This window comes from Hypomesus transpacificus, chromosome 23 (assembly GCF_021917145.1).
Source record: "Hypomesus transpacificus isolate Combined female chromosome 23, fHypTra1, whole genome shotgun sequence".
Lineage (NCBI taxonomy): Eukaryota > Metazoa > Chordata > Actinopteri > Osmeriformes > Osmeridae > Hypomesus > Hypomesus transpacificus.
The window spans coordinates 21317413-21342315 of record NC_061082.1 but is presented as its reverse complement, the minus strand read 5'-3'; the positions used below and the strand labels follow the sequence as shown (position 1 = coordinate 21342315).

Here is a 24903-nt window from a genome sequence, read left to right as displayed (position 1 = left end):
CGTGTCCCACAAAAGAATAGATAATTTTACCATTCATACCTTCATCTAAATCTGTTGCAGTTAGAGATATTATTTTGGTACCCATCTTAACATTCTCTGTCACTTTCACTTTATAAAGAGGTTTGCTGAAAACGGGGTTATTATCGTTGATATCCAAAATGTTCACCATAATCTGTACCGTCCCTGATATGGGAGGTTTTCCTCCGTCTACAGCAGTCAGTACCATCTGAATCACAGTCTGTTTCTCTCGGTCTAAAGGTTTCTGTAGCACTAACTCAGCAGACAAACTCTGCTCTCCTCCGCTCTGCACATCCAGAGAGAAGTGTTCATTTGCACTCAGCTTGTAGGTCTTGACTGAGTTACTGCCCACATCCGCGTCCTCAGCTAAAGGTAGAAGAAAACGCTCATCCACCGCCGCGTTTTCAGAAACATTCAACGTCACGATTTTTACAGTAAAGATTGGACCATTGTCATTTATATCTAAAATAGTTATTTCACCGCGAAATATGCTCATTGGATTGTGCGCAACAGCCTCTACACTCAGAGAGCATTTCTCATGTTTCCCGCAAAGCTCTTCTCGGTCGATTCTCTCATTCACGAACAAAACACCGGACTTCAGATTCACATCAAAATACTTCTTGCTCGATTCAGATACAACCTGAAACATATGAGACTCCAGTTCCTGAACATTGAGATTGAGATCTTTAACGATATTTCCAACAGCAGTTCCCCTGTTTACCTCCTCCGAGACCGAGTAGGAAATCTGACCGGATGATGCCTCCCATAAACAAAGCAGAGGGAACAGAATCCACACGGAAACATCCATCGTTATCCAAGGATTATTAAAAATCCGTGAGTTTGTGGAGATCAGCTACTTCAACAACAAAAAAAGCACAGTCGTTTCGAATGCAAGCATACTCTTCTGAATACGTGTTCCTCAGAGGTATAGTATCGTGCAACACTGACAAAGCAATACGCGCAATGGAGGCCAGGAGAGAAAGGAGGAGTTTGTAATAATAGATTAGTGATCAGACTGCGTTTTAAATCACGGTCTATAGCGACGCCTTGTGTCGACAGACTTGAGAGCGCACTCTTCAATCCAGTTTCTAAAACTAAAAGTATTGTCCCTGACAGCTCTCACTAATATTGATATAGGAAACCTATGATCTACAATTGCCGGCATTTATTTAATTTTATTAGACTACAATTCCAGAAGAAATTGTAAATTCATAAATGGGAGTACTAACTCTGTGATGTTGCTGTCCAGCACAGCAGTGCTGAACACGAACTTCATACCATTGCAATGCATTGTAATCAAACATTATAAAAAATCCACAAGTCAATAATAAATTATAGCACTGGTGTTGCATTTTGCAATTTTCTTTGAGAAGTAAGCAATCTTCTTACCTTTTCGCAGGTGGGCAGAGTTTGAGTCCTACTGAAAGTGTCTCCTCCATTGATACTGATCAGCTCTCCGTCACCAGGTGGAAACGACGTGGGGAAAACCACTACGTCACTCTTCATTGTGTCTGAGCTAAAACACACGTCATACTGCTGAGTAGATTTGGAGTAAGACCAGCTTCCGTCAGGGTGGGTGGTTATCATTGGGGCGCTGTACCTGCTGAAACTGCCGTCTGTCTTATGGCACTTTACCGCTATTAAACTGATGAGGCTCAGTAGAAATATGACTGATACTGAGGCTATGGAGATGAGCAGATACAGGTTTAGATCTGAGAAACTCTCCTCCTTTACTGGTAGCTGTCTGAAAGTTGTCTGCATGTCACCTGTACTTTCAACCACCACAACATCAATAGACACAGTGGCAGACAGGGAAGGGTCTCCATTGTCAGATACCACTATGACCAGCGGGTGAGTTTTTAAGTCATTGTCACTCATGCGTCTCTTAGTCCTGATCTCTCCATTGCTGCTTCCAATTCTGAACAGATTCGGCCCCTTTGGTTCAGAGATGTGATAAGATAGCAGGGCATTGTAACCAGAGTCTGCGTCTACAGCCCTGATCTTGGCCACAAAGTAGCCCGCTTCAGCGGAGTAGGGAATATTCTCAGAGTTGACAGAGCCTTGGTCAGAATAGGGCGGGAGAATAACAGGAGTGTTGTCATTCTCATCCAGCATAAAAACGTTCACAGTCACGTTGCTGCTCAGAGGAGGAACACCACCGTCTGTGGCCTGAACTTGGAACTGGAATCGTTTCATTTCCTCATAGTTAAATGACTGCAAGGTGCATATTTCTCCAGTTAAAGAGTTCATATTTACCATTGTGGATACCGGTGTTGTATTGCCTTCTTCAATCAACGAATAAGAAATCTGTGCATTTTCGTTCATGTCAGAATCATGCGCAGTCAGCGTGGCAATAGGAAACCCCACGGGACTATTCTCTTTCAAATAAACGCTTAAAACGCGGTCTGAAAAACGAGGTGAATTGTCGTTCACATCAGAGATTAGAACGGTTATTACACTGGAGCTAGAGAGAGGTGGAGTCCCTTCATCCACGGCTAAAATTGTCACATTATACTGGGATGCTAGCTCCCTGTCCAACGGCCCGTCGACCACAAGCGAGTAATAGTTTTTATATGAGAGCTGCAGCTTGAAAGGAACAGGTGTAGCAATGCTACACTGCACCGCTCCGTTTTTACCTCCGTCGCCATCGGTCACGGTGACCAAAGCTACAGCGGTGCCCGCTTTCACGTCCTCCTGTACTGTGTCTATAAGGGAAGTTACCGAGATGGCAGGTGCGTTATCATTTTCATCGACAACTTCAACTAAAACTTTACAATGAGTGCTTCTGGGGGGAACTCCTCTGTCTTTAGCTTGGACTCTTAACTCCATTGCAGGAGTTTCTTCATGGTCAATAAATCCTGTTACCTCAATGACTCCTGTCTCGGGATTAATGTTGAATAAATCTGGCCCATTTTCAGTGCCATCTCGCACTAAAGAATACGTTATTTCACCGTTCACTCCTTCATCGAAATCCGTTGCTACAACTGAAACGATCTTAGTCGCTTTTGCCGTATTCTCGTTAACTTTGACTTTGTATAGAGTCTGACTGAAAACGGGAAAATTGTCATTTATATCCATAACATTCACTACGATCTGGAGGGTACCGGATCTGGGAGGTTTTCCTCCGTCTACAGCAGTCAGTACGAGCTGAATCACAGCCTGTTTCTCTCGGTCTAAAGGTTTCTGTAGCACCAACTCAGCAGAAACACTCTGCTCTCCTCCACTCTGCACATCCAGAGAGAAGTGTTCATTTGGACTCAGCTTGTAGGCTTTAACCGCGTTACTGCCCACATCCGGATCTTTGGCGATGGGCAACAGAAACTTGTCTCCTGCAATAGCGATCTCTGTTATATTCAGCGTCAGTTTATTCACTGAGAAAAACGGAGCATTATCGTTAATGTCTAATAAATCTATTTCAATCCGATAAAGACTATGGGGATTTTGTGCCATGGCCTCTACATTTATAGAACATTTCTTGCTAGTCCCACAAATCTCATCTCTGTCGATTCTTTCACTTACAAAAAGGGCGCCTGTTTTACGATTTACCTCGAAATATTTTGTCTTGGATCCAGACACAATCTGAAACATACGGGATTCCAGTTCCTGAACATTAAGATTGAGATCCTTGGCGATATTTCCAACTACAGTTCCCTTGTTCACCTCCTCTGAGACGGAATAGACGATCTGACAGGAAGATAAATCCACCAAACAAAACAACAGCAGAGTAGCACAGCAGAAGCATCCGAGGATGGAGAGACCCATCGCTATCCACAGATAGTAAAAACCTTGATGGCGTCAAGGAAAGACGGCCTAAAAAAATATACGCCACCTCTTTTTTTCAAAGACCTTCCCAACACATTTGATATCGTGCAACACTGACAAAGCAATATACGTGCAATGGAGGCCAGGAGAGAAAGGAGGAGTTTGTAATAATAGATTAGTAAACGCACTGCGTTTCAAATCACGGTCTATAGCGACGCCTTGTGTCTATGGAAGTGAGAGCGAACTCTTAAATCCAGGTTCTAAAACTTAAAGTATGGTCCCTGACTGCTAGCACTCATTTTCATAGAGAAAACCTAAAGATCTACAAGTGCCGGCATTTAGTTTTATTTTAATAAATTACAATTCTAGACGTATTTGTGAATTCCAAAGTACCAACTTTGCAATGTCGCTGTCCAGCACAGTGGTGCTGACCATGAACTTTATACCATTGCATTGCAGCATAATCAACCATTATAAACAATTGTTGATCATTTTAAAACCACAAGTCAAAAATAAATTATAACTTTGACGTGTTATTATGCAATTTTCTTTAAAAAGTATGCGATATCCTTACCTTCTCGCAGGTGGGCAGAGTTTGAGTCCTACTGAAAGTGTCTCCTCCATTGATACTGATCAGCTCCCCGTCACCAGGTGGAAACGACGTGGGGAAAACTACCACGTCACTCTTCATTGTGTCTGAGCTAAAACACACGTCATACTGCTGAGTAGATTTGGAGTAAGACCAGCTCCCGTCAGGGTGGGTGGTTATCATTGGGGCGCTGTACCTGCTGAAACTGCCGTCTGTCTTGTGGCATTTTACCGCAATTAAACTGATGAGGCTCAGTAGAAATATCACTGATACTGAGGCTATGGAGATGAGCAGATACAGGTTTAGATCTGAGAAACTCTCCTCCTTTACTGGTAGCTGTCTGAAAGTTGTCTGCATGTCACCTGTACTTTCAACCACCACAACATCAATAGACACAGTGGCAGACAGGGAAGGGTCTCCATTGTCAGACACCACTGTGACCAGCTGGTGAGTTTTTAAGTCATTGTCACTCATGCGTCTCTTAGTCCTGATCTCTCCATTGCTGCTTCCAATTCTGAACAGATTTGGCCCCTTTGGTTCAGAGATGTGATAAGAGAGCAGCGCATTGTAACCAGAGTCTGCATCTACAGCCCTGATCTTGGCCACAAAGTAGCCCGCTTCAGCAGAGTAGGGAATGTTCTCAGAGTTGACAGAGCCTTGGTCAGAATAGGGCAGGAGAATAACAGGAGTGTTGTCATTCTCATCCAGGATAAAAACGTTCACAGTCACGTTGCTGCTCAGAGGAGGAACACCACCGTCTGTGGCCTGAACTTGGAACTGGAATCGTTTCATTTCTTCGTAGTTAAACGACTGGAGACTGTATATTTCGCCTGTTAAATCATTAATGTTGAATAGCGAGGAGGACATGCCACTACTTTTTATAGAGTATGATAAATGCGCGTTTTCTTTTTCATCAGCATCATATGCATTCACACTAACCACCATGTCTCCAACTGGACTATTTTCTTTTAAATACACGTTGACAATGGGCTCTGGGAAGCGGGGTGGGTTGTCGTTCACATCAGAAATGTGCACAGTAACAACACTGGTGCTAGAGAGAGGGGGGGTTCCCTCATCTACGGCTGTGATGGTGATGTTGTACTGGGGGTGACGCTCTCTATCTAAAGGTCCGTCCACTACCAGAGAGTACTTGTTTTTATAAGAAGACTGCAGTTTAAACGGAACAGTTCCGCTGATGTGGCCGTTTACAACTCCATTTTTACCGCCATCTTTATCAGACAGCATTACTAACGCCACCGCAGCCCCAGACTCAGAATCTTCCCTAACTGTGCTCATGAGTGACGTCACTGATATCTGTGGCGCGTTATCATTCATGTCGATGACTTCTACTAAAACTTTGCAATGGGTAGTTTTAGGATGTTGTCCTTGATCAGCCGCCTGCACGCGCAGCTCAATACCAACGTTTACCTCATAATCAAGGTCACCTCTCACTGATATTTCTCCAGAATAAGGATCTATAGAAAACATTTCATAACCTTTAGCATTCCCGTGTCCAACGAAAGAGTACATTATATCACCGTTTATACCTTCGTCTTTATCTGTGGCTGAGACACGTAGTATTTTTGATCCAATATCAATATTTTCTGCAACTTTCACTTTATACAGTGATTTGCTAAACACTGGATTATTGTCATTGATATCCATAACATGTATCATTATCTCTAAAGTACCGGATCTGGGAGGTTTTCCGCCGTCTACAGCAGTCAGTACGAGCTGAATCACAGCCTGTTTCTCTCGGTCTAAAGGTTTCTGTAGCACCAACTCAGCAGATACACTCTGCTCTCCTCCGCTCTGCACATCCAACGAGAAGTGTTCATTTGGACTCAGCTTGTAGATCTTGACAGAGTTAATGCCCACATCTGTGTCCTCAGCAACTGGCAGAAGAAATCGATCTCCTGCTGCTGCGTTTTCCGTTATGTTTAATGTCAGTGAACTAACCGAGAACAAAGGCTCATTGTCATTAATGTCAAGAATATAAATTTCAATGGTAAAAATATTCAAAGGATTGTGCGCCACAGCCTGTACACTCAGAGAACATTTCTCATTGGTCCCACAAATCTCCTCTCGGTCGATTCTCTCATTCACGAACAAAACACCGGACTTCAGATTCACATCAAAATACTTCTTGCTCGATTCAGATACAACCTGAAACATACGAGACTCCAGTTCCTGAACATTGAGATTGAGATCTTTAGCGATATTTCCAATAGCGGTTCCCTTGTTCACCTCCTCTGATACCGAGTAAGAAATCTGACCGTATGATACCTCCCATAGACAAAGCAGGGGAAATAGATTCAACACAAAAACATCCATCGTTATCCAATTATTATTAAATATCCGTGAGTTTGTGGAGATCAGTTACTCGAAAAAATGAATAAGCACAATTGTTTCAAATGCAAGCATACTCTTCTGAATACGTGTTCCACAGAGGTATAGTATCGTGCAACACTGACAAAGCAATACGCGCAATGGAAGCCAGGAGAGAAAGGAGGAGTTTGTAATAATAGATTAATGATCCGACTGCGTTTTAAATCATGGTCTATAGCGACGCCTTGTGTCTACAGAATTGAGAGCGCACTCTTCAATCCAGTTTCTAGAACTTAAAGTATGGTTCCTGACAGCTCTCACTACTATACCTAATATTCATAGAGGAATCCTAAAGATCTACAAGTGCCAGAAAAAGGGTTTGATTTTACTAAACTGCAATTCCAGACATAATTGTAAATTCAAAGAGAGGAGTAACAATTTTGCGGTTTTGCTGTCCAGTGAAGCGGTGCTGAACGCTAACTTGATAATAATACAATGCAGTGTAATCAACCAAAACGAGTAAACCTTAAAAATTATAAAAATTACGTAGAAAAGAAACATTAGCCAATGGCATCAACGTTGCATTGTGCAATTTCCTTTTAGTGTGAATTCTTCTTACCTTTTCGCAGGTGGGCAGAGTTTGAGTCCTACTGAAAGTATCTCCTCCATTGATACTGATCAGCTCCCCGTCACCAGGTGGAAACGACGTGGGGAAAACTACCACGTCACTCTTCATTGTGTCTGAGCTAAAACACACGTCATACTGCTGAGTAGATTTGGAGTAAGACCAGCTCCCGTCAGGGTGGGTGGTTATCATTGGGGCGCTGTACCTGCTGAAACTGCCGTCTGTCTTGTGGCACTTTACCGCTATTAAACTGATGAGGCTCAGTAGAAATATCACTGATACTGAGGCTATGGAGATGAGCAGGTACAGGTTTAGATCTGAGAAACTCTCCTCTTGTACTGGTAGCTGTCTGAAAGTTGTCTGCATGTCACCTGTACTTTCAACCACCACAACATCAATAGACACAGTGGCAGACAGGGAAGGGTCTCCATTGTCAGACACCACTATGACCAGCGGGTGAGATTTCAAGTCATTGTCACTCATGCGTCTCTTAGTCCTGATCTCTCCATTGCTGCTTCCAATTCTGAACAGATTCGGCCCCTTTGGTTCAGAAATGTGATAAGAGAGCAGCGCATTGTAACCAGAGTCTGCGTCTACAGCCCTGATCTTGGCCACAAAGTAGCCCGCTTCAGCAGAGTAGGGAATGTTCTCAGAGTTGACAGAGCCTTGGTCAGAATAAGGCGGGAGAATAACAGGAGTGTTGTCATTTTCATCCAGGATGAAAACATTCACAGTCACGTTGCTGCTCAGAGGAGGAACACCACCGTCTGTGGCCTGAACTTGGAACTGGAATCGTTTAGTTTCTTCATAGTTAAACGACTGCAGAGTGTATATTTCGCCCGTCAACTCATTAATATTGATTAGTGATGAAGCCATAGCACTACCTTTCAGAGAATATGATAAATGCGCGTTGTCGTTTTCATCCGCATCGTGCGCATTTACAATAACTACCAGGTTTCCAACTGGACTATTTTCTTTTAAATACACGTTGACAATGGACTCTGGGAAGCGGGGTGGGTTGTCGTTCACATCAGAAATGTGCACAGTAACAACACTGGTGCTAGAGAGAGGGGGCGTTCCCTCATCTATGGCTATGATGGTGATGTTGTACTCGGGGTGACGCTCTCTATCTAAAGGTCCGTCCACTACCAGAGAGTACTGGTTTTTATAAGACGACTGAAGTTTAAACGGAACAGTTCCACTGATCTCGCCGTTCACAATTCCATTTTTACCGCCATCTTTATCAGAGAGTCTTATCAATGCAACCGCAGCACCTGATTCAGAATCCTCTCTGACTGTGCTTATAAGCGAGGTAATTGAAATCTGTGGCGCGTTGTCATTCATGTCGATGACTTCCACTAAAACTTTGCACTGGGTGGTTTTTGGAGGATGGCCTTGATCAGCAGCCTGAACTCGCAGTTCTACACCTACATTTTCTTCATAATCCAGGTGACCTATAACTGATATTTCACCAGACTGAGGATCGATAGAGAACATACCGTATCCTTTAGAATTACCATGTCGCACGAAAGAATACAGAATGTTACTATTCATACCTTCATCTAAATCCGTTGCAGTGAGAGATATTATCTTACTACCCATCTTTATATTTTCTGCTACTTTGACTTTGTAAAGAGGTTTGCTGAAAACAGGGTTATTATCATTGATGTCCAATACATTTACCACGATTGGCAAAGTCCCTGATCTAGGAGGTTTCCCTCCGTCCACAGCAGTCAGTACAAGCTGAATCACAGTCTGTTTCTCTCGGTCTAAAGGTTTCTGTAGCATCAACTCAGCGGACACACTCTGCTCTCCTCCGCTCTGCACATCCAGAGAGAAATGTTCATTTGGACTCAGCTTGTAGGATTTCACTGAGTTACTGCCCACATCCGAGTCGGAGGCCACTGGTAGAAAAAAGTGTTCTCCAGTCGCCGCATTTTCAGAAATATTCAATGTAAGTGACTTGACAGAAAAAATGGGACTATTGTCATTTATATCGATAATAGTTATTTCAACACGAAAAATGCTCATGGGATTGTGCGCCAAAGCTTCTACACTCAAAGAGCATTTCTCATTGGTCCCACAAAGCTCCTCTCGGTCGATTCTCTCATTCACGAACAGAACACCGGACTTAAGATTCACATCAAAATACTTTTTGCTCGATTCAGATACAACCTGTAACATACGAGACTCCAGTTCCTGAACATTGAGATTGAGGTCTTTAGCGATATTTCCAACAGCGGTTCCGTTGTTCACCTCCTCTGAGACGGAGTAAGAAATCTGACCGGATGATACCTCCCATAAACAAATCAGAGGGAAAAGAATCCACACGGAAACATCCATCGTTATCCAAGGATTATTAAATATCCGTGAGGTTGTGGAGATCAGTTACTTCAAACAAAATAAGCACAGTTGTTTCAAATGCAAACATAATCTTCTAAAATACGTGTTCCTCAGACGTATGGTATCGTGCGACACTGACAAAGCAATACGCGCAATGGAGGCCAGGAGAGAAAGGAGGAGATTGTAATAATAGATTAGTGATCAAACTGCGTTTTAAATCACGGTCTATAGCGACGCCTTGTGTCTACAGAATTTAGAGCGCACTCTTCAATCCAGTTTCTAGAACTTAAAGTATGGTCCCTGACAGCTCTCACTAATATTGATATATGAAACCTAAAGATCTGCAATTGCCGGCATTTTATGTATTAAACTAAAATTCCAGACATAATTGTGAATTCAAAAATGGGAGTACCGGTGTAAAGGGCCCTATTATCGTCCACTCTTAATCTCCAACGTTCGGGGCCCCATTATCGTCCACAACCGTTTCTTCCGTTAATTTCTTAAAGAAGATATGCAGCAGCAACGAAAGAAAGTAACTCATCGACATGTAGAGATCTTATATTGCTGCACACCAAATTACAGCTTCTTACTTCGAGATTTGAGTATGTGTACATATCGTGTACATTGAATATGTGTACCATCTGCCTTCCGCAGCGTCAAACTGACAATTCTCCATTGAAAGTGGTTGGGTGGACGATAATGGGACCCCCTGGCTAACTGCTAAAATCAGGAAAGTAACATTTCTAGGCATATCCGGATTGGATTTCAAAACCGGACTGTTATGAAATAGGTGTGTATCTATATATTAAAGTACAATGCTGTGACATAACGATTTAAATTTGTATTATAACGAAATTTTGGTAACATTGCTAACGAGCGTCGAGAACTAGGTGGACGATAATGGGACCCCTTGCGCTAACTCTGTGATGTCGCTGTCCAGCACAGCGGTGCTGAACACGAACTTCATACCATTGCAATGCAGTGTAATCAAACATTATAAAATTACATTAAATTACAGCACTGGTGTTGCATTCTGCAATTTTCTTTGAGAAGTAAGCAATCTTCTTACCTTCTCGCAGGTGGGCAGAGTTTGAGTCCTACTGAAAGTGTCTCCTCCATTGATACTGATCAGCTCCCCGTCACCAGGTGGAAACGACGTGGGGAAAACCACCACGTCACTCTTCATTGTGTCTGAGCTAAAACACACGTCATACTGCTGAGTAGATTTGGAGTAAGACCAGCTCCCGTCAGGGTGGGTGGTTATCATTGGGGCGCTGTACCTACTGAAACTGCCGTCTGTCTTGTGGCACTTTACCGCTATTAAACTGATGAGGCTCAGTAGAAATATCACAGATACTGAGGCTATGGAGATGAGCAGATACAGGTTTAGATCTGAGAAACTCTCCTCCTTTACTGGTAGCTGTCTGAAAGTTGTCTGCATGTCACCTGTACTTTCTACCACCACAACATCAATAGACACAGTGGCAGACAGGGAAGGGTCTCCATTGTCAGACACCACTATGACCAGCGGGTGAGTTTTTAAGTCATTGTCACTCATGCGTCTCTTAGTCCTGATCTCTCCATTGCTGCTTCCAATTCTGAACAGATTCGGCCCCTTTGGTTCAGAGATGTGATAAGAGAGCAGCGCATTGTAACCAGAGTCTGCGTCTACAGCCCTGATCTTGGCCACAAAGTAGCCCGCTTCAGCAGAGTAGGGAATGTTCTCAGAGTTGACAGAGCCTTGGTCAGAATAGGGCGGGAGAATAACAGGAGTGTTGTCATTCTCATCCAGGATAAAAACGTTCACAGTCACGTTGCTGCTCAGAGGAGGAACACCAACGTCTGTGGCCTGAACTTGGAACTGGAATCGTTTAGTTTCCTCGTAGTCAAACGACTGTAGACTGTGTATTTCGCCCGTCAAATCATTCATGTTGATAAGCGATGAAGTGCTTTTCAGAGAATATGAGACACGCGCGTTGTCGTTTTCATCAGTATCTTGAGCATGCACGCTAACTACCAGGTCTCCAACTGGACTGTTTTCTTTTAAATACACGTTGACAATGGGCTCTGGGAAGCGAGGTGGGTTGTCGTTCACATCAGAAATATGCACAGTAACAACACTGGTGCTAGAGAGAGGGGGGGATCCCTCATCTACGGCTGTGATGGTGATGTTGTACTGGGGGTGACGCTCTCTATCTAAAGGTCCGTCCACTACCAGAGAGTACTGGTTTTTATAAGAAGACTGAAGTTTAAACGGGACAGTTCCGCTGATGTGACCGTTTACAACTCCATTTTTACCGCCATCTTTATCTGAAAATGTTATCAATGCAACTGCAGCACCTGATTTAGAATCTTCTCTAACTGTGCTCATAAGTGACATAATTGATATTTGTGGCGCATTATCATTTATATCAATTATTTCTACCAAAACTTTGCAGTGTGTGGTTTTTGGAGGATGGCCTTGATCGGCTGCCTGCACGCGCAACTCAACTCCGACATTTTCTTCATAGTCCAGGTCACTTATGATTGATATTTCACCTATTTCAGGATCAATAGAGAAGAGCTCTAATTCTTTGGCATGATCATGTCCAACAAACGAGTACAGAATTTTACTGTTCACCCCTTCATCTATATCTGTTGCCGTTAGAGATATTATTTTGGTACCTATCTTAACATTCTCCGCAACTTTCACTTTGTAAAGAGGCTTGCTGAAAACGGGGTTATTGTCATTAATATCCATAACTTGTATAATTATCTGTAACGTCCCTGATCTGGGAGGTTTCCCTCCATCTACAGCAGTCAGTACGAGCTGAATCACAGCCTGTTTCTCTCGGTCTAAATGTTTCTGTAGCACCAACTCAGCGGACTCACTCTGCTCTCCTCCGCTCTGCACATCCAGAGAGAACAGTTCGTTTGGACTCAGCTTGTAGGCTTTTACTGAGTTACTGCCCACATCCGCGTCCTTAGCCACCGGCAGAAGAAAACGTTCTCCCACGGCCGCGTTTTCATAAACATTTAATGTGAGGGATTTAGCTGTAAAAACAGGACCATTGTCATTTATATCCATTACAGTTATTTCAACACGAAAGATATTCATGGGATTGTGCGCCACAGCCTGTACACTCAGGGAGCATTTCTCACTGGTCCCACAAATCTCTTCTCGGTCAATTCTCTCATTCACGAACAAAACACCGGACTTCAGATTGACATCAAAATACTTCTTGCTCGATTCAGATACAACCTGAAACATACGAGACTCCAGTTGCTGAACGTTAAGATTGAGATCTTTAGCGATATTTCCAACTACGGTTCCCTTGTTCACCTCCTCTGAGACGGAGTAAGAAATCTGCCCGGATGATACCTCCCATAAACAAAGCAGAGGGAACAGAATCCTCACGGAAACATCCATCGTTATCCAAGGATCACTTAATATCCGTGAAGTTGTGGAGATCGGTTACTTCCCAAAAATGTGCACATTTATCCAAAGATAATATCAAAATAAATGTTTCTACTGAGGCCTATATCGTCTGCGTTCCTTGCTTCACCACAGCCCTTCTGACAATACCGTCAAACAATATTAGACGCTTAAGAAGGAGGAGTTACAATAAAGAGAAATCAGATGAAAATATCCACGGTCTGCAGCGACACCACGTGTTCATATTTTTTCTAATATATTCAACAGAGTGTTGATCACAATGCAGCAAAGAATAAACAACCACTTTTTGAACAAACAGTCCCAAATACGTTCATCACGACACCAACACACCCTACCAAACGTTAGACACCACAAGTCAAAGATAAACTTTACCCAATATCATTGACGTTGCATTCTGCTATTATCTTTTAGAAGTATGCGATCTCCTTACCTTTTCACAAGTGGGCAGAGTTTGAGTCCTACTGAAAGTGTCTCCTCCATTGATACTGATCAGCTCCCCGTCACCAGGTGGAAACGACGTGGGGAAAACTACCACGTCACTCTTCATTGTGTCTGAGCTAAAACACACGTCATACTGCTGTGTAGATTTGGAGTAAGACCAGCTCCCGTCTGGGTGGGTGGTTATCATTGGGGCGCTGTACCTGCTGAAACTGCCGTCTGTCTTGTGGCACTTAACCGCTATTAAACCGATGAGGCTCAGTAGAAATATCACTGATACTGAGGCTATGGAGATGAGCAGATACAGGTTTAGATCTGAGAAACTCTCCTCCTTTACTGGTAGCTGTCTGAAAGTTGTCTGCATGTCACCTGTACTTTCAACCACCACAACATCAATAGACACGGTGGCAGACAGGGAAGGGTCTCCATTGTCAGACACCACTATGACCAGCGGGTGAGTTTTTAAGTCATTGTCACTCATGCGTCTCTTAGTCCTGATCTCTCCATTGCTGCTTCCAATTCTGAACAGATTCGGCCCCTTTGGTTCAGAGATGTGATAAGAGAGCAGCGCATTGTAACCAGAGTCTGCGTCTACAGCCCTGATCTTGGCCACAAAGTAGCCCGCTTCAGCAGAGTAGGGAATGTTCTCAGAGTTGACAGAGCCTTGGTCAGAATAGGGCGGGAGAATAACAGGAGTGTTGTCATTCTCATCCAGGATAAAAACGTTCACAGTCACGTTGCTGCTCAGAGGAGGAACACCGCCGTCTGTGGCCTGAACTTGGAACTGGAATCGTTTCGTTTCTTCGTAGTTAAACGACTGCAGAGTGGATATTTCACCCGTCAAATCATTAATGTTGATAAGCGATGAAGTGCTTTTCAGAGAATATGAGACACGCGCGTTATTGTTTTCATCAGTATCATGCGCATGCACGCTAACTACCACGTCTCCAACTGGACTATTTTCTTTCAGATACACGTTGACAATGGGCTCTGGGAAGCGGGGTGGGTTGTCGTTCACATCAGAAATTTGCACAGTAACGACACTGGTGCTAGAGAGAGGGGGGGTTCCCTCATCTACGGCTGTGATGGTGATGTTGTACTGGGGGTGCCGCTCTCTATCTAAAGGTCCGTCCACTACCAGAGAATACTGGTTTTTATAAGACGACTGCAGATTAAACGGCACATTTCCGCTGACGTCAACATTCACAACTCCATTTTTACCGCCATCTTTATCAGAAAGTCTTATCAATGCAACTGCAGTACCCGACTCTGAATTCTCTCTAACTGTGCTTATAAGTGACGTCACGGATATCTGTGGCGCATTGTCATTCATGTCGATAACTTCTACTAAAACTTTGCAATGGGTAGTTTTGGGATATTGTCCTTGATCAGCCGCCTGCACGCGCAACTCAATGCCAACATTTGCCTCATAATCAAGATCACCTATCACTGATATTTCCCCTGAATGAGGATCAATAAAAAATATATTATATTCTTTAGCATTACCATGGCCAACGAAAGAGTAAACAATTTCACCATTCATACCTTCATCTATATCGGTTGCTTCGACACGTATTAATTTATATCCAATTTTAACATTCTCTGCAACTTTTACTTTGTACAAGGATTTGCTGAAAATTGGACTGTTGTCATTGATTTCCATGACATGGATGACAATCTGTAATGTACCGGATCGTGGAGGTTTCCCTCCGTCTACAGCAGTCAGTACGAGCTGAATCACAGCCTGTTTCTCTCGGTCTAAATGTTTCTGTAGCACCAACTCAGCAGACACACTCTGCTCTCCTCCGCTCTGCACATCCAGAGAGAAGTGTTCATTTGGACTCAGCTTGTAGGCTTTCACTGAGTTACTGCCCGCATCCGTGTCCTTAGCCACAGGCAGAAGAAATCGCTCTCCTGTAACTATGTTTTCTGTTAAATTTAAAGTTAAAGCGTTAACAGAGAAAGAAGGCGCGTTGTCATTTATATCGATTATAGTTATTTCAACGCGAAAGATGCTCATGGGATTGTGCGCAATTGCCTCTATACTCAGAGAGCATTTCTCACTGGTCCCACAAATCTCCTCTCGGTCGATTCTCTCATTAACAAACAGAACACCGGACTTAAGATTCACATCAAAATACTTCTTGCTCGATTCAGATACAACCTGAAACATACGAGACTCCAGTTCCTGAACATTGAGATTGAGGTCTTTAGCGATATTTCCAACAGCGGTTCCCTTGTTCACCTCCTCTGAGACGGAGTAAGAAATCTGACCGGATGATACCTCCCATAAACAAAGCAGAGGGAAAAGAATCCACACGGAAACATCCATCGTTATCCAAGGATTATTAAATATCCGTGAGGTTGTGGAGATCAGTTACTTCAAAAAAAATAAGCACAGTTGTTTCAAATGCAAGCATACTCTTCTGAATACGTGTTCCTCAGAGGTATAGTATCGTGCAACACTGACAAAGCAATACACGCAATGGAGGCCAGGAGAGAAAGGAGGAGTTTGTAATAATAGATTAGTGATCAGACTGCGTTTTAAATCACGGTCTATAGCGACGCCTTGTGTCTACAGAATTGAGAGCGCACTCTTCAATCCAGTTTCTAGAACTTAAAGTATGGTCCCTGATAGCTCTCACTACTATACCTAATATTCATAGAGGAATCCTAAAGATCTACAAGTGCCAGGAAAAGGGTTTGATTTCATTAAACTACAATTCCAGACATAATTGTAAATACAAAGAGAGGATTACCAATTTTACGGTTTCGCTGTCCAGTTCAGCGGTGCTGAACGCTAACTTGATGATAATACAATGCAGTGTAAACAACCAAAACGAATACACCTTAACAAATGTAAAAAATGAAGTAGAAAAGAAACAATAGCCAATGGCATCAACTTTGCATTGTGCAATTTCCTTTTAGTAGTGTGAAATCCCCTTACCTTTTCGCAGGTGGGCAGAGTTTGAGTCCTACTGAAAGTGTCTCCTCCATTGATACCGATCAGCTCCCCGTCACCAGGTGGAAACGACGTGGGGAAAACTACCACGTCACTCTTCATTGTGTCTGAGCTAAAACACACGTCATACTGCTGAGTAGATTTGGAGTAAGACCAGCTCCCGTCAGGGTGGGTGGTTATCATTGGGGCGCTGTACCTGCTGAAACTGCCGTCTGTCTTGTGGCATTTTACCGCTATTAAACTGATGAGGCTCAGTAGAAATATCACTGATACTGAGGCTATGGAGATGAGCAGATACAGGTTTAGATCTGAGAAACTCTCCTCCTTCACTGGTAGCTGTCTGAAAGTTGTCTGCATGTTACCTGTACTTTCAACCACCGCAACATCAATAGACACAGTGGCAGACAGGGAAGGGTCTCCATTGTCAGACACCACTATGACCAGCGGGTGAGTTTTTAAGTCATTGTCACTCATGCGTCTCTTAGTCCTGATCTCTCCATTGCTGCTTCCAATTCTGAACAGATTCGTCCCCTTTGGTTCAGAGATGTGATAAGATAGCAAGGCATTGTAACCAGAGTCTGCGTCTACAGCCCTGATCTTGGCCACAAAGTAGCCCGCTTCAGCAGCATAGGGAATGTTCTCAAAGTTGACAGAGCCTTGGTCAGAATAGGGCGGGAGAATAACAGGAGTGTTGTCATTCTCATCCAGGATGAAAACGTTCACAGTCACGTTGCTGCTCAGAGGAGGAACACCACCGTCTGTGGCCTGAACTTGGAACTGGAATCGTTTCATCTCCTCGTAGTTAAACGACTGCAAGGTGTATATTTCTCCAGTTAAAGAGTTCATATTTACCATTGTGGATACCGGTGTCGTATTCCCTTCTTCAATCAAAGAATAAGAAATCTGTGCATTTTCATTCATGTCAGAATCATGCGCAGTCAGCTTGGCAATAGGAAACCCCACGGGACTATTCTCTTTCAAAAAAACGCCTAAGACGCGATCTGAAAAACGAGGTGAATTGTCGTTCACATCAGAGATGAGAACGGTTATTACACTGGAGCTAGAGAGAGGTGGTGTCCCTTCATCCACGGCTAAAATTGTCACATTATACTGGGATGCTAGCTCCCTGTCCAACGGCCCGTCGACCACAAGCGAGTAATAGTTTTTATATGAGGGCTGCAGCTTGAAAGGAACAGGTGTAGCAATGCCACACTGCACTGCTCCGTTTTTACCTCCGTCGCCATCGGTCACGGTGACCAAAGCTACAGCGGTGCCCGCTTTCTCGTCCTCCTGTACTGTGTCTATAAGGGAAGTTACAGAGATGGCAGGTGCGTTATCATTTTCATCGACAACTTCAACTAAAACTTTACAATTGGTGCTTCTGGGAGGAATGCCTCTGTCTTTGGCTTGGACTCTTAACTCAATTGCAGGAGTTTCTTCATGATCAATAAGTCCCGTTACCTCAATGACTCCTGTCTCGGTATTAATAGTTAATACATTTTGCCCATCTTCAGTGCCATCTCCCACTAACAAATATGTTATTTCACCATTCACTCCTTCATCTATATCGGTTGCTAGAACTGAAAGGATCTTAGTGTCTTTTGGCGCATTCTCTTTAACTTTAACTTTATATAGCGTCTGACTGAAAACAGGATCATTGTCATTAAAATCCATAACATTCACTACGATCTGGAGGGTACCGGATCTGGGAGGTTTTCCTCCGTCCACAGCAGTCAGTACGAGCTGAATCACAGCCTGTTTCTCTCGGTCTAAAGGTTTCTGTAGCACCAACTCAGCAGACACACTCTGCTCTCCTCCACTCTGCACATCCAGAGAGAAGTGTTCATTTGAACTCAGCTTGTAGGCTTTAACCGCGTTACTGCCCATATCCGGATCTTTGGCGATGGGCAACAGAAACTTGTCTCCTGCAATAGCGATCTCTGTTATATTCAGCGTCAGTTTATTCACTGAGAAAAACGGAGCATTATCGTTTATGTCTAATATATCTATTTCAATCCGATAAAGACTATGGGGATTTTGTGCCATGGCCTCTACATTTAAGGAACATTTCTTGCTAGTCCCACAAATCTCCTCTCTGTCTATTCTTTCACTTACAAAAAGGGCGCCTGTTTTACGATTTACCTCGAAATATTTCGTCTTGGATCCAGACACAATCTGAAACACACGGGACTCCAGTTCCTGAACATTGAGATTTAGATCCTTGGCGATATTTCCAACTACGGTTCCCTTGTTCACCTCCTCTGAGATGGAATAGACGATCTGACAGGAAGATAAATCCACCAAACAAAGCAACAGCAGAGTAGCACAGCAGAAGCATTCGAGAATGGAGAGACCCATCGCTATCCACAGATAGTAAAAACCTTGATGGCGTCAATGAAAGACGGCCTAAAAAAACTATACGCAACCTCTTTTTTTCAAAGACCTTCCCAACACATTTGATATCGTAGGACACTGACAAAGCACTATACGTGCAATGGTGGCCAGGAGAGAAAGGAGGAGTTTGTAATAATGCATTAGTGATCACACCGTTTGAAATCACGGTCTACAGCGACGCCTTGTGTCTACAGAAGTGAGAGCGCACTCTTCAATCCAGGTTCTAGAACTTAAAGTAAGGTCCCTGACAGCTCACACTGATATCCATAGAGGAATCCTAATGATCTACAATTGCCGGCATTTAGTTTTATTTTAGTAAACTACAATTACAAACATAGTTGTGAATTCAAAAGTACCAACTTTGCAATGTCGCTGTCCAGCACAGTGGTGCTGAACATGAACTTCATGCCATTGCATTGCAGCATAATCAACCATTATAAACAATTGTTAATAATGTAAAAACCACAAGTCAAAAATAAATTATAACATTGACGTTGCATTATGCAATTTTCTTTAAGAAGTATGCGATATCCTTACCTTCTCGCAGGTGGGCAGAGTTTGAGTCCTACTGAAAGTGTCTCCTCCATTGATACTGATCAGCTCCCCGTCACCAGGTGGAAACGACGTGGGGAAAACTACCACGTCACTTTTCATTGTGTCTGAGCTAAAACACACGTCATACTGCTGAGTAGATTTGGAGTAAGACCAGCTCCCGTCAGGGTGGGTGGTTATCATTGGGGCGCTGTACCTGCTGAAACTGCCGTCTGTCTTGTGGCATTTTACCGCTATTAAACTGATGAGGCTCAGTAGAAATATCACTGATACTGAGGCTATGGAGATGAGCAGGTACAGGTTTAGATCTGAGAAACTCTCCTCCTTTACTGGTAGCTGTCTGAAAGTTGTCTGCATGTCACCTGTACTTTCAACCACCACAACATCAATAGACACAGTGGCAGACAGGGAAGGGTCTCCATTGTCAGACACCACTATGACCAGCGGGTGAGATTTCAAGTCATTGTCACTCATGCGTCTCTTAGTCCTGATCTCTCCATTGCTGCTTCCAATTCTGAACAGATTCGGTCCCTTTGGTTCAGATATGTGATAAGAGAGCAGCGCATTGTAACCAGAGTCTGCGTCTACAGCCCTGATCTTGGCCACAAAGTAGCCCGCTTCAGCAGAGTAGGGAATGTTCTCAGAGTTGACAGAGCCTTGGTCAGAATAGGGCGGGAGAATAACAGGAGTGTTGTCATTCTCATCCAGGATAAAAACGTTCACAGTCACGTTGCTGCTCAGAGGAGGAACACCACCGTCTGTGGCCTGAACTTGGAACTGGAATCGTTTAGTTTCTTCGTAGTTAAACGACTGCAGAGTGTATATTTCACCCGTCAAATCATTAATGTTGATTAGCGATGAAGCCATAGCACTACCTTTAAGAGAATATGATATATGTGCATTGTCGTTTTCATCAGTATCATGTGCATGCACGCTAACTACCAGGTCTCCAACTGGACTATTTTCTTTTAAGTACACGTTGACAATGGGCTCTGGGAAGAGGGGTGGGTTGTCGTTCACATCAGAAATGCGCACGGTAACAACACTGGTGCTAGAGAGAGGGGGGGTTCCCTCATCTACGGCTGTGATGGTGATGTTGTACTGGGGGTGACGCTCTCTATCTAAAGGTCCGTCCACTACTAGAGAGTACTGGTTTTTATAAGACGACTGCAGTTTAAACGGAACAGTTCCACTGATGTGGCCGTTCACAACTCCATTTTTACCACCGTCTTTATCAGAGAGTCCTATCAATGCAACCGCTGCACCTGATTCAGAATCTTCTCTCACTGTGCTCATAAGTGACATAATTGATATTTGTGGCGCATTATCATTTATATCGATTATTTCTACCAAAACTTTGCAGTTTGTAGTTTTCGGAGGATGTCCTTGATCAGCAGCCTTCACGCGCAATTCTACTCCGACATTTTCTTCATAGTCCAAATCACCTGTCACTGATATTTCCCCAGATTCAGGATCAATAGAGAATAGTTCGTATTCTTTTGAATGATCATGTCCAACAAACGAGTAAATAATTTTACTGTTCACCCCTTCATCTATATCTGTTGCCGTTAGAGATATTATTTTGGTACCCATTTTAACATTCTCTGCCACTTTCACTTTGTAAAGAGGTTTGCTGAAAATTGGGTTATTGTCATTGTTATCTAATACATTCACCACAATCTGTACCGTCCCTGATCTAGGTGGTTTACCTCCGTCTACAGCAGTCAGTACGAGCTGAATCACAGCCTGTTTCTCTCGGTCTAAAGGTTTTTGTAGCACCAACTCAGCAGACACACTCTGCTCTCCTCCGCTCTGCACATCCAGAGAGAAGTGTTCATTTGAACTCAGTTTATAGGCTTTCACTGAGTTACTGCCCACATCCGCGTCCTTAGCTAAAGGTAGAAGAAAACGCTCACCCGCCGCCGCATTTTCAGAAACATTCAAAGTCAAGGATTTAACAGAAAAAACGGGACCATTGTCATTTATATCAAAAATTGTTATATCAACACGAAAGATGTTCATGGGATTGTGCGCCACAGCCTGTACACTCAGAGAGCATTTCTCATTTGTCCCACAAAGCTCCTCTCGGTCGATTCTCTCATTCACAAACAAAACACCGGATTTCAGATTTACATCAAAATACTTCTTGCTCGATTCAGATACAACCTGAAACATACGGGACCTCAGTTGCTGAACATTTAGATCTTTAGCGATATTTCCAACTACGGTTCCCTTGTTCACCTCCTCTGAGACGGAATAGACGATCTGACAGGAAGATAAATCCACCAAACAAAGCAACAGCAGAGTAGCACAGCAGAAGCATCCGAGAATGGAGAGACCCATCGCTATCCACAGATAGTAAAAACCTTGATGGCGTCAAGGAAAGACGGCATAGAAAAATATACGCCAACTCTTTCTTTCAAAGACCTTCCCAACACATTTGATATTGTGCGACACTGGCAAAGCACTATACGCACAATGGAGGCCAGTAGAGAAAGGAGGAGTTTGTAATAATACATTAGTGAACGCACCGCGTTTCAAATCATGGTCTATAGCGACGCCTTGTGTCTATGGAAGTGAGAGCGCACTCTTAAATCCAGGTTCTAAAACTTAAAGTATGGTCCCTGACTGCTAGCACTCATATTCATAGAGGAAACCTAAAGATCTACAAGTGCCGGCATTTAATTTTATTTTAGTAAACTACAATTCCAAACATATTTGTGAATTCCAAAGTACCAACTTTGCAATGTCGCTGTCCAGCACAGTTGTGCTGACCATTAACTTTATACCATTGCATTGCAGCATAATCAACCATTATAAACAATTGTTGATAATTTAAAAACCACAAGTCAAAAATAAATTATAACATTGACGTTGCATTATGCAATTTTCTTTAAGAAGTATGCTATATCCTTACCTTCTCGCAGGTGGGGAGAGTTTGAGTTCTATTGTAAGTGTCTCCTCCGTTGATACTGATCAGCTCCCCGTCACCAGGTGGAAACGACGTGGGGAAAACTACCACGTCACTCTTCATTGTGTCTGAACTAAAACACACGTCATACTGCTGAGTAGATTTGGAGTAAGACCAGCTCCCGTCAGGGTGGGTGGTTATCATTGGGGCGCTGTACTTGCTGAAACTGCCGTCTGTCTTATGGCACTTTACCGCTATTAAACTGATGAGGCTCAGTAGAAATATCACTGATACTGAGACTATGGAGATGAGCAGATACAGGTTTAGATCTGAGAAACTCTCCTCCTTTTTTGGTAGTTGTCTGAAACTTGTCTGCATGTCACCTGTACTTTCAACCACCACAACATCAATAGACACAGTGGCAGACAGGGAAGGGTCTCCATTGTCAGACACCACTATGACCAGCGGGTGAGTTTTTAAGTCATTGTCACTCATGCGTCTCTTAGTCCTGATCTCTCCATTGCTGCTTCCAATTCTGAATAGATTCGGTCCCTTTGGTTCAGAGATGTGATAAGAGAGCAGCGCATTGTAACCAGAGTCTGCGTCTACAGCCCTAATCTTGGCCACAAAGTAGCCCGCTTCAGCAGCGTAGGGAATGTTCTCAGAGTTGACAGAGCCTTGGTCAGAATAGGGCGGGAGAATAACAGGAGTGTTGTCATTCTCATCCAGGATAAAAACGTTCACAGTCACGTTGCTGCTCAGAGGAGGAACACCACCGTCTGTGGCCTGAACTTGGAACTGGAATCGTTTAGTTTCTTCGTGGTTAAACGACTGCAGAGTAGATATTTCACCGGTCAAATCATTAATGTTGATAAGCGATGAAGTGCTTTTCAGAGAATATGAGACACGCGCGTTGTCGTTTTCATCAGTATCATGCGCATGCACGTTAACTACCATGTCTCCAACTGGGCTATTTTCTTTTAAATACACGTTGACAATGGGCTCTGGGAAGCGAGGTGGGTTGTCGTTCACATCAGAAATATGCACAGTAACAACACTGGTGCTAGAGAGAGGGGGGGTTCCCTCATCTACGGCTGTGATGGTGATGTTGTACTGGGGGTGACGCTCTCTATCTAAAGGTCCGTCCACTACCAGAGAGTACTGGTTTTTATAGGACGACTGCAGTTTAAACGGAACAGTTCCGCTGATGTGACCGTTCACAATTCCATTTTTTCCGCCATCTTTATCAGACAGCATTATTAAAGCAATGCCAGTACCAGATTCTGCATTTTCTTTCACATTGCTCATTAGAGAAGTCGTAGATATTTGTGGCGCATTGTCATTCAAATCAAGAACTTCTACTAAAACTTTGCAATGGGTAGTTTTAGGATACTGTCCTTGATCGGCCGCCTGAACTCGCAACTCAATACCAACGTTTGCCTCATAATCAAGTTCACCTATCATTGATATTTCCCCTGAATGAGGATCGATAGAGAATATATCATAACCTTTAGCATTTCCGTGACCAACGAAAGAGTAAATTATCTCGCCGTTCATACCTTCATCTTTATCTGTTGCTGAGACACGTAGTATTTTAGATCCAATATTAATATTCTCTGCAACTTTCACTTTGTATAAGGATTTACTAAACACCGGATTATTGTCATTGATATCCATGACATGTATCACAATATCTAAAGTACCGGATCTTGGAGGTTTTCCTCCGTCTACAGCAGTCAGTACGAGCTGAATCACAGCCTGTTTTTCTCGGTCTAAAGGTTTCTGTAGCACCAACTCAGCAGACACACTCTGTTCTCCACCGCTCTGCACATCCAGAGAGAAGTGTTCATTTGGACTCAGCTTGTAGGTCTTTACTGAGTTAATGCCGACGTCAATGTCTTCAGCAACCGGCAGAAGAAATCGTTCTCCTGCCACTGCGTTTTCCGTTATATTTAATGTTAGTGAACCAACGGAAAACGATGGTGCATTGTCGTTTATATCGAGTATTTTAATTTCAACACGAAAGATGCTCGTGGGATTGTGCGCCACAGCCTGTACACTCAGAGAGCATTTCTCACTGGTCCCACAAAGCTCCTCTCGGTCGATTCTCTCATTGACGAACAAACCACCGGACTTCAAATTCACATCAAAATACTTCTTGCTCGATTCAGATACAACCTGAAACATACGAGACTCCAGTTCCTGAACATTGAGATTGAGGTCTTTAGCGATATTTCCAACAGCGGTTCCCTTGTTCACCTCCTCTGAGACGGAGTAAGAAATCTGACCGGATGATACCTCCCATAAACAAAGCAGAGGGAACAGAATCCTCACGGAAACATCCATCATTATCCAAGGATTATTAAATATCCGTTAGGTTGTGGAGATCAGTTACTTCAAAAAAAATAAGCACAGTTGTTTCAAATGCAAGCATACTCTTCTGAATACGTGTTCCTCAGAGGTATAGTATCGTGCAACACTGACAAAGCAATACGCGCAATGGAGGCCAGGAGAGAAAGGAGGAGTTTGTAATAATAGATTAGTG

The 24903-nt window shown here is 43.3% G+C and overlaps 8 protein-coding genes across 8 annotated transcripts in view; all 8 read right to left on the bottom strand.

Annotated features, from left to right (window-relative positions):
• Positions 1-942, bottom strand: part of LOC124484913 (protocadherin alpha-7-like) — a 1147-nt gene extending 205 nt beyond the window's left edge. The window contains exon 1 of the mRNA XM_047046030.1: positions 11-942. Coding sequence (XP_046901986.1) covers positions 11-826 — 816 coding nt within the window. The 5' untranslated portion in view covers positions 827-942. The remainder of the gene's footprint in view (positions 1-10) is intronic.
• A 110-nt stretch (positions 943-1052) lies between these two features.
• Positions 1053-3896, bottom strand: LOC124484912 (protocadherin alpha-2-like). Its single transcript, XM_047046029.1, has 2 exons — positions 1408-3896; positions 1053-1064 (listed from the first exon to the last, which is right to left on the bottom strand). Exons 1-2 carry the CDS (start codon positions 3778-3780, stop codon positions 1053-1055), a joined length of 2385 nt encoding a protein of 794 aa, XP_046901985.1. The 5' UTR covers positions 3781-3896.
• A 434-nt stretch (positions 3897-4330) lies between these two features.
• On the bottom strand, positions 4331-6074 carry LOC124484911 (protocadherin alpha-3-like). Its single transcript, XM_047046028.1, has one exon. It carries the CDS (start codon positions 6044-6046, stop codon positions 4331-4333), a length of 1716 nt encoding a protein of 571 aa, XP_046901984.1. The 5' UTR covers positions 6047-6074.
• Positions 6075-7033: 959 nt separating this feature from the next.
• LOC124484909 (protocadherin alpha-3-like) lies at positions 7034-9750 on the bottom strand. Its single transcript, XM_047046027.1, has 2 exons — positions 7317-9750; positions 7034-7054 (listed from the first exon to the last, which is right to left on the bottom strand). Exons 1-2 carry the CDS (start codon positions 9663-9665, stop codon positions 7034-7036), a joined length of 2370 nt encoding a protein of 789 aa, XP_046901983.1. The 5' UTR covers positions 9666-9750.
• Positions 9751-10551: 801 nt separating this feature from the next.
• On the bottom strand, positions 10552-15202 carry LOC124484908 (protocadherin alpha-2-like). The gene is made up of 3 exons (XM_047046026.1): positions 13532-15202; positions 10735-13116; positions 10552-10626 (listed from the first exon to the last, which is right to left on the bottom strand). Exons 1-3 carry the CDS (start codon positions 15200-15202, stop codon positions 10552-10554), a joined length of 4128 nt encoding a protein of 1375 aa, XP_046901982.1.
• Positions 15203-16095: 893 nt separating this feature from the next.
• Positions 16096-18859, bottom strand: LOC124484907 (protocadherin alpha-2-like). Its single transcript, XM_047046025.1, has 2 exons — positions 16443-18859; positions 16096-16114 (listed from the first exon to the last, which is right to left on the bottom strand). The coding sequence occupies exons 1-2, from the start codon at positions 18857-18859 to the stop codon at positions 16096-16098; spliced, it is 2436 nt and encodes an 811-aa protein (XP_046901981.1).
• Positions 18860-19408: 549 nt separating this feature from the next.
• Positions 19409-21884, bottom strand: LOC124484905 (protocadherin alpha-3-like). The gene has a single exon (XM_047046024.1). The coding sequence runs from the start codon at positions 21788-21790 to the stop codon at positions 19409-19411; it is 2382 nt and encodes a 793-aa protein (XP_046901980.1). The 5' UTR covers positions 21791-21884.
• Positions 21885-22352: 468 nt separating this feature from the next.
• On the bottom strand, positions 22353-24825 carry LOC124485480 (protocadherin alpha-2-like). Its single transcript, XM_047047114.1, has one exon. The coding sequence runs from the start codon at positions 24705-24707 to the stop codon at positions 22353-22355; it is 2355 nt and encodes a 784-aa protein (XP_046903070.1). The 5' UTR covers positions 24708-24825.
• Positions 24826-24903: the final 78 nt, after the last annotated feature.

Bases quoted from the DNA above. Each gene is read 5' to 3' on its own strand.
- LOC124484912 (XM_047046029.1), bottom strand. From the start codon at position 3,780: ATGGGTCTCTCCATCCTCGGATGCTTCTGCTGTGCTACTCTGCTGTTG.
- LOC124484911 (XM_047046028.1), bottom strand. From the start codon at position 6,046: ATGATACATGTTATGGATATCAATGACAATAATCCAGTGTTTAGCAAA.
- LOC124484909 (XM_047046027.1), bottom strand. From the start codon at position 9,665: ATGGATGTTTCCGTGTGGATTCTTTTCCCTCTGATTTGTTTATGGGAG. The intron at 7,055-7,316 runs GTAAGAAGAATT...TGGCACTTGTAG, and splicing joins CTCTGCCCACCTGCGAAAAG to ATCTTTAGGATTCCTCTATG.
- LOC124484908 (XM_047046026.1), bottom strand. From the start codon at position 15,202: ATGGAAATCAATGACAACAGTCCAATTTTCAGCAAATCCTTGTACAAA. The intron at 13,117-13,531 runs GTAAGGAGATCG...GGGAAGTAACCG, and splicing joins CTCTGCCCACTTGTGAAAAG to ATCTCCACAACTTCACGGAT. The intron at 10,627-10,734 runs GTAAGAAGATTG...AATGGTATGAAG, and splicing joins CTCTGCCCACCTGCGAGAAG to TTCGTGTTCAGCACCGCTGT.
- LOC124484907 (XM_047046025.1), bottom strand. From the start codon at position 18,859: ATGGGTCTCTCCATTCTCGAATGCTTCTGCTGTGCTACTCTGCTGTTG.
- LOC124484905 (XM_047046024.1), bottom strand. From the start codon at position 21,790: ATGGGTCTCTCCATTCTCGGATGCTTCTGCTGTGCTACTCTGCTGTTG.
- LOC124485480 (XM_047047114.1), bottom strand. From the start codon at position 24,707: ATGATGGATGTTTCCGTGAGGATTCTGTTCCCTCTGCTTTGTTTATGG.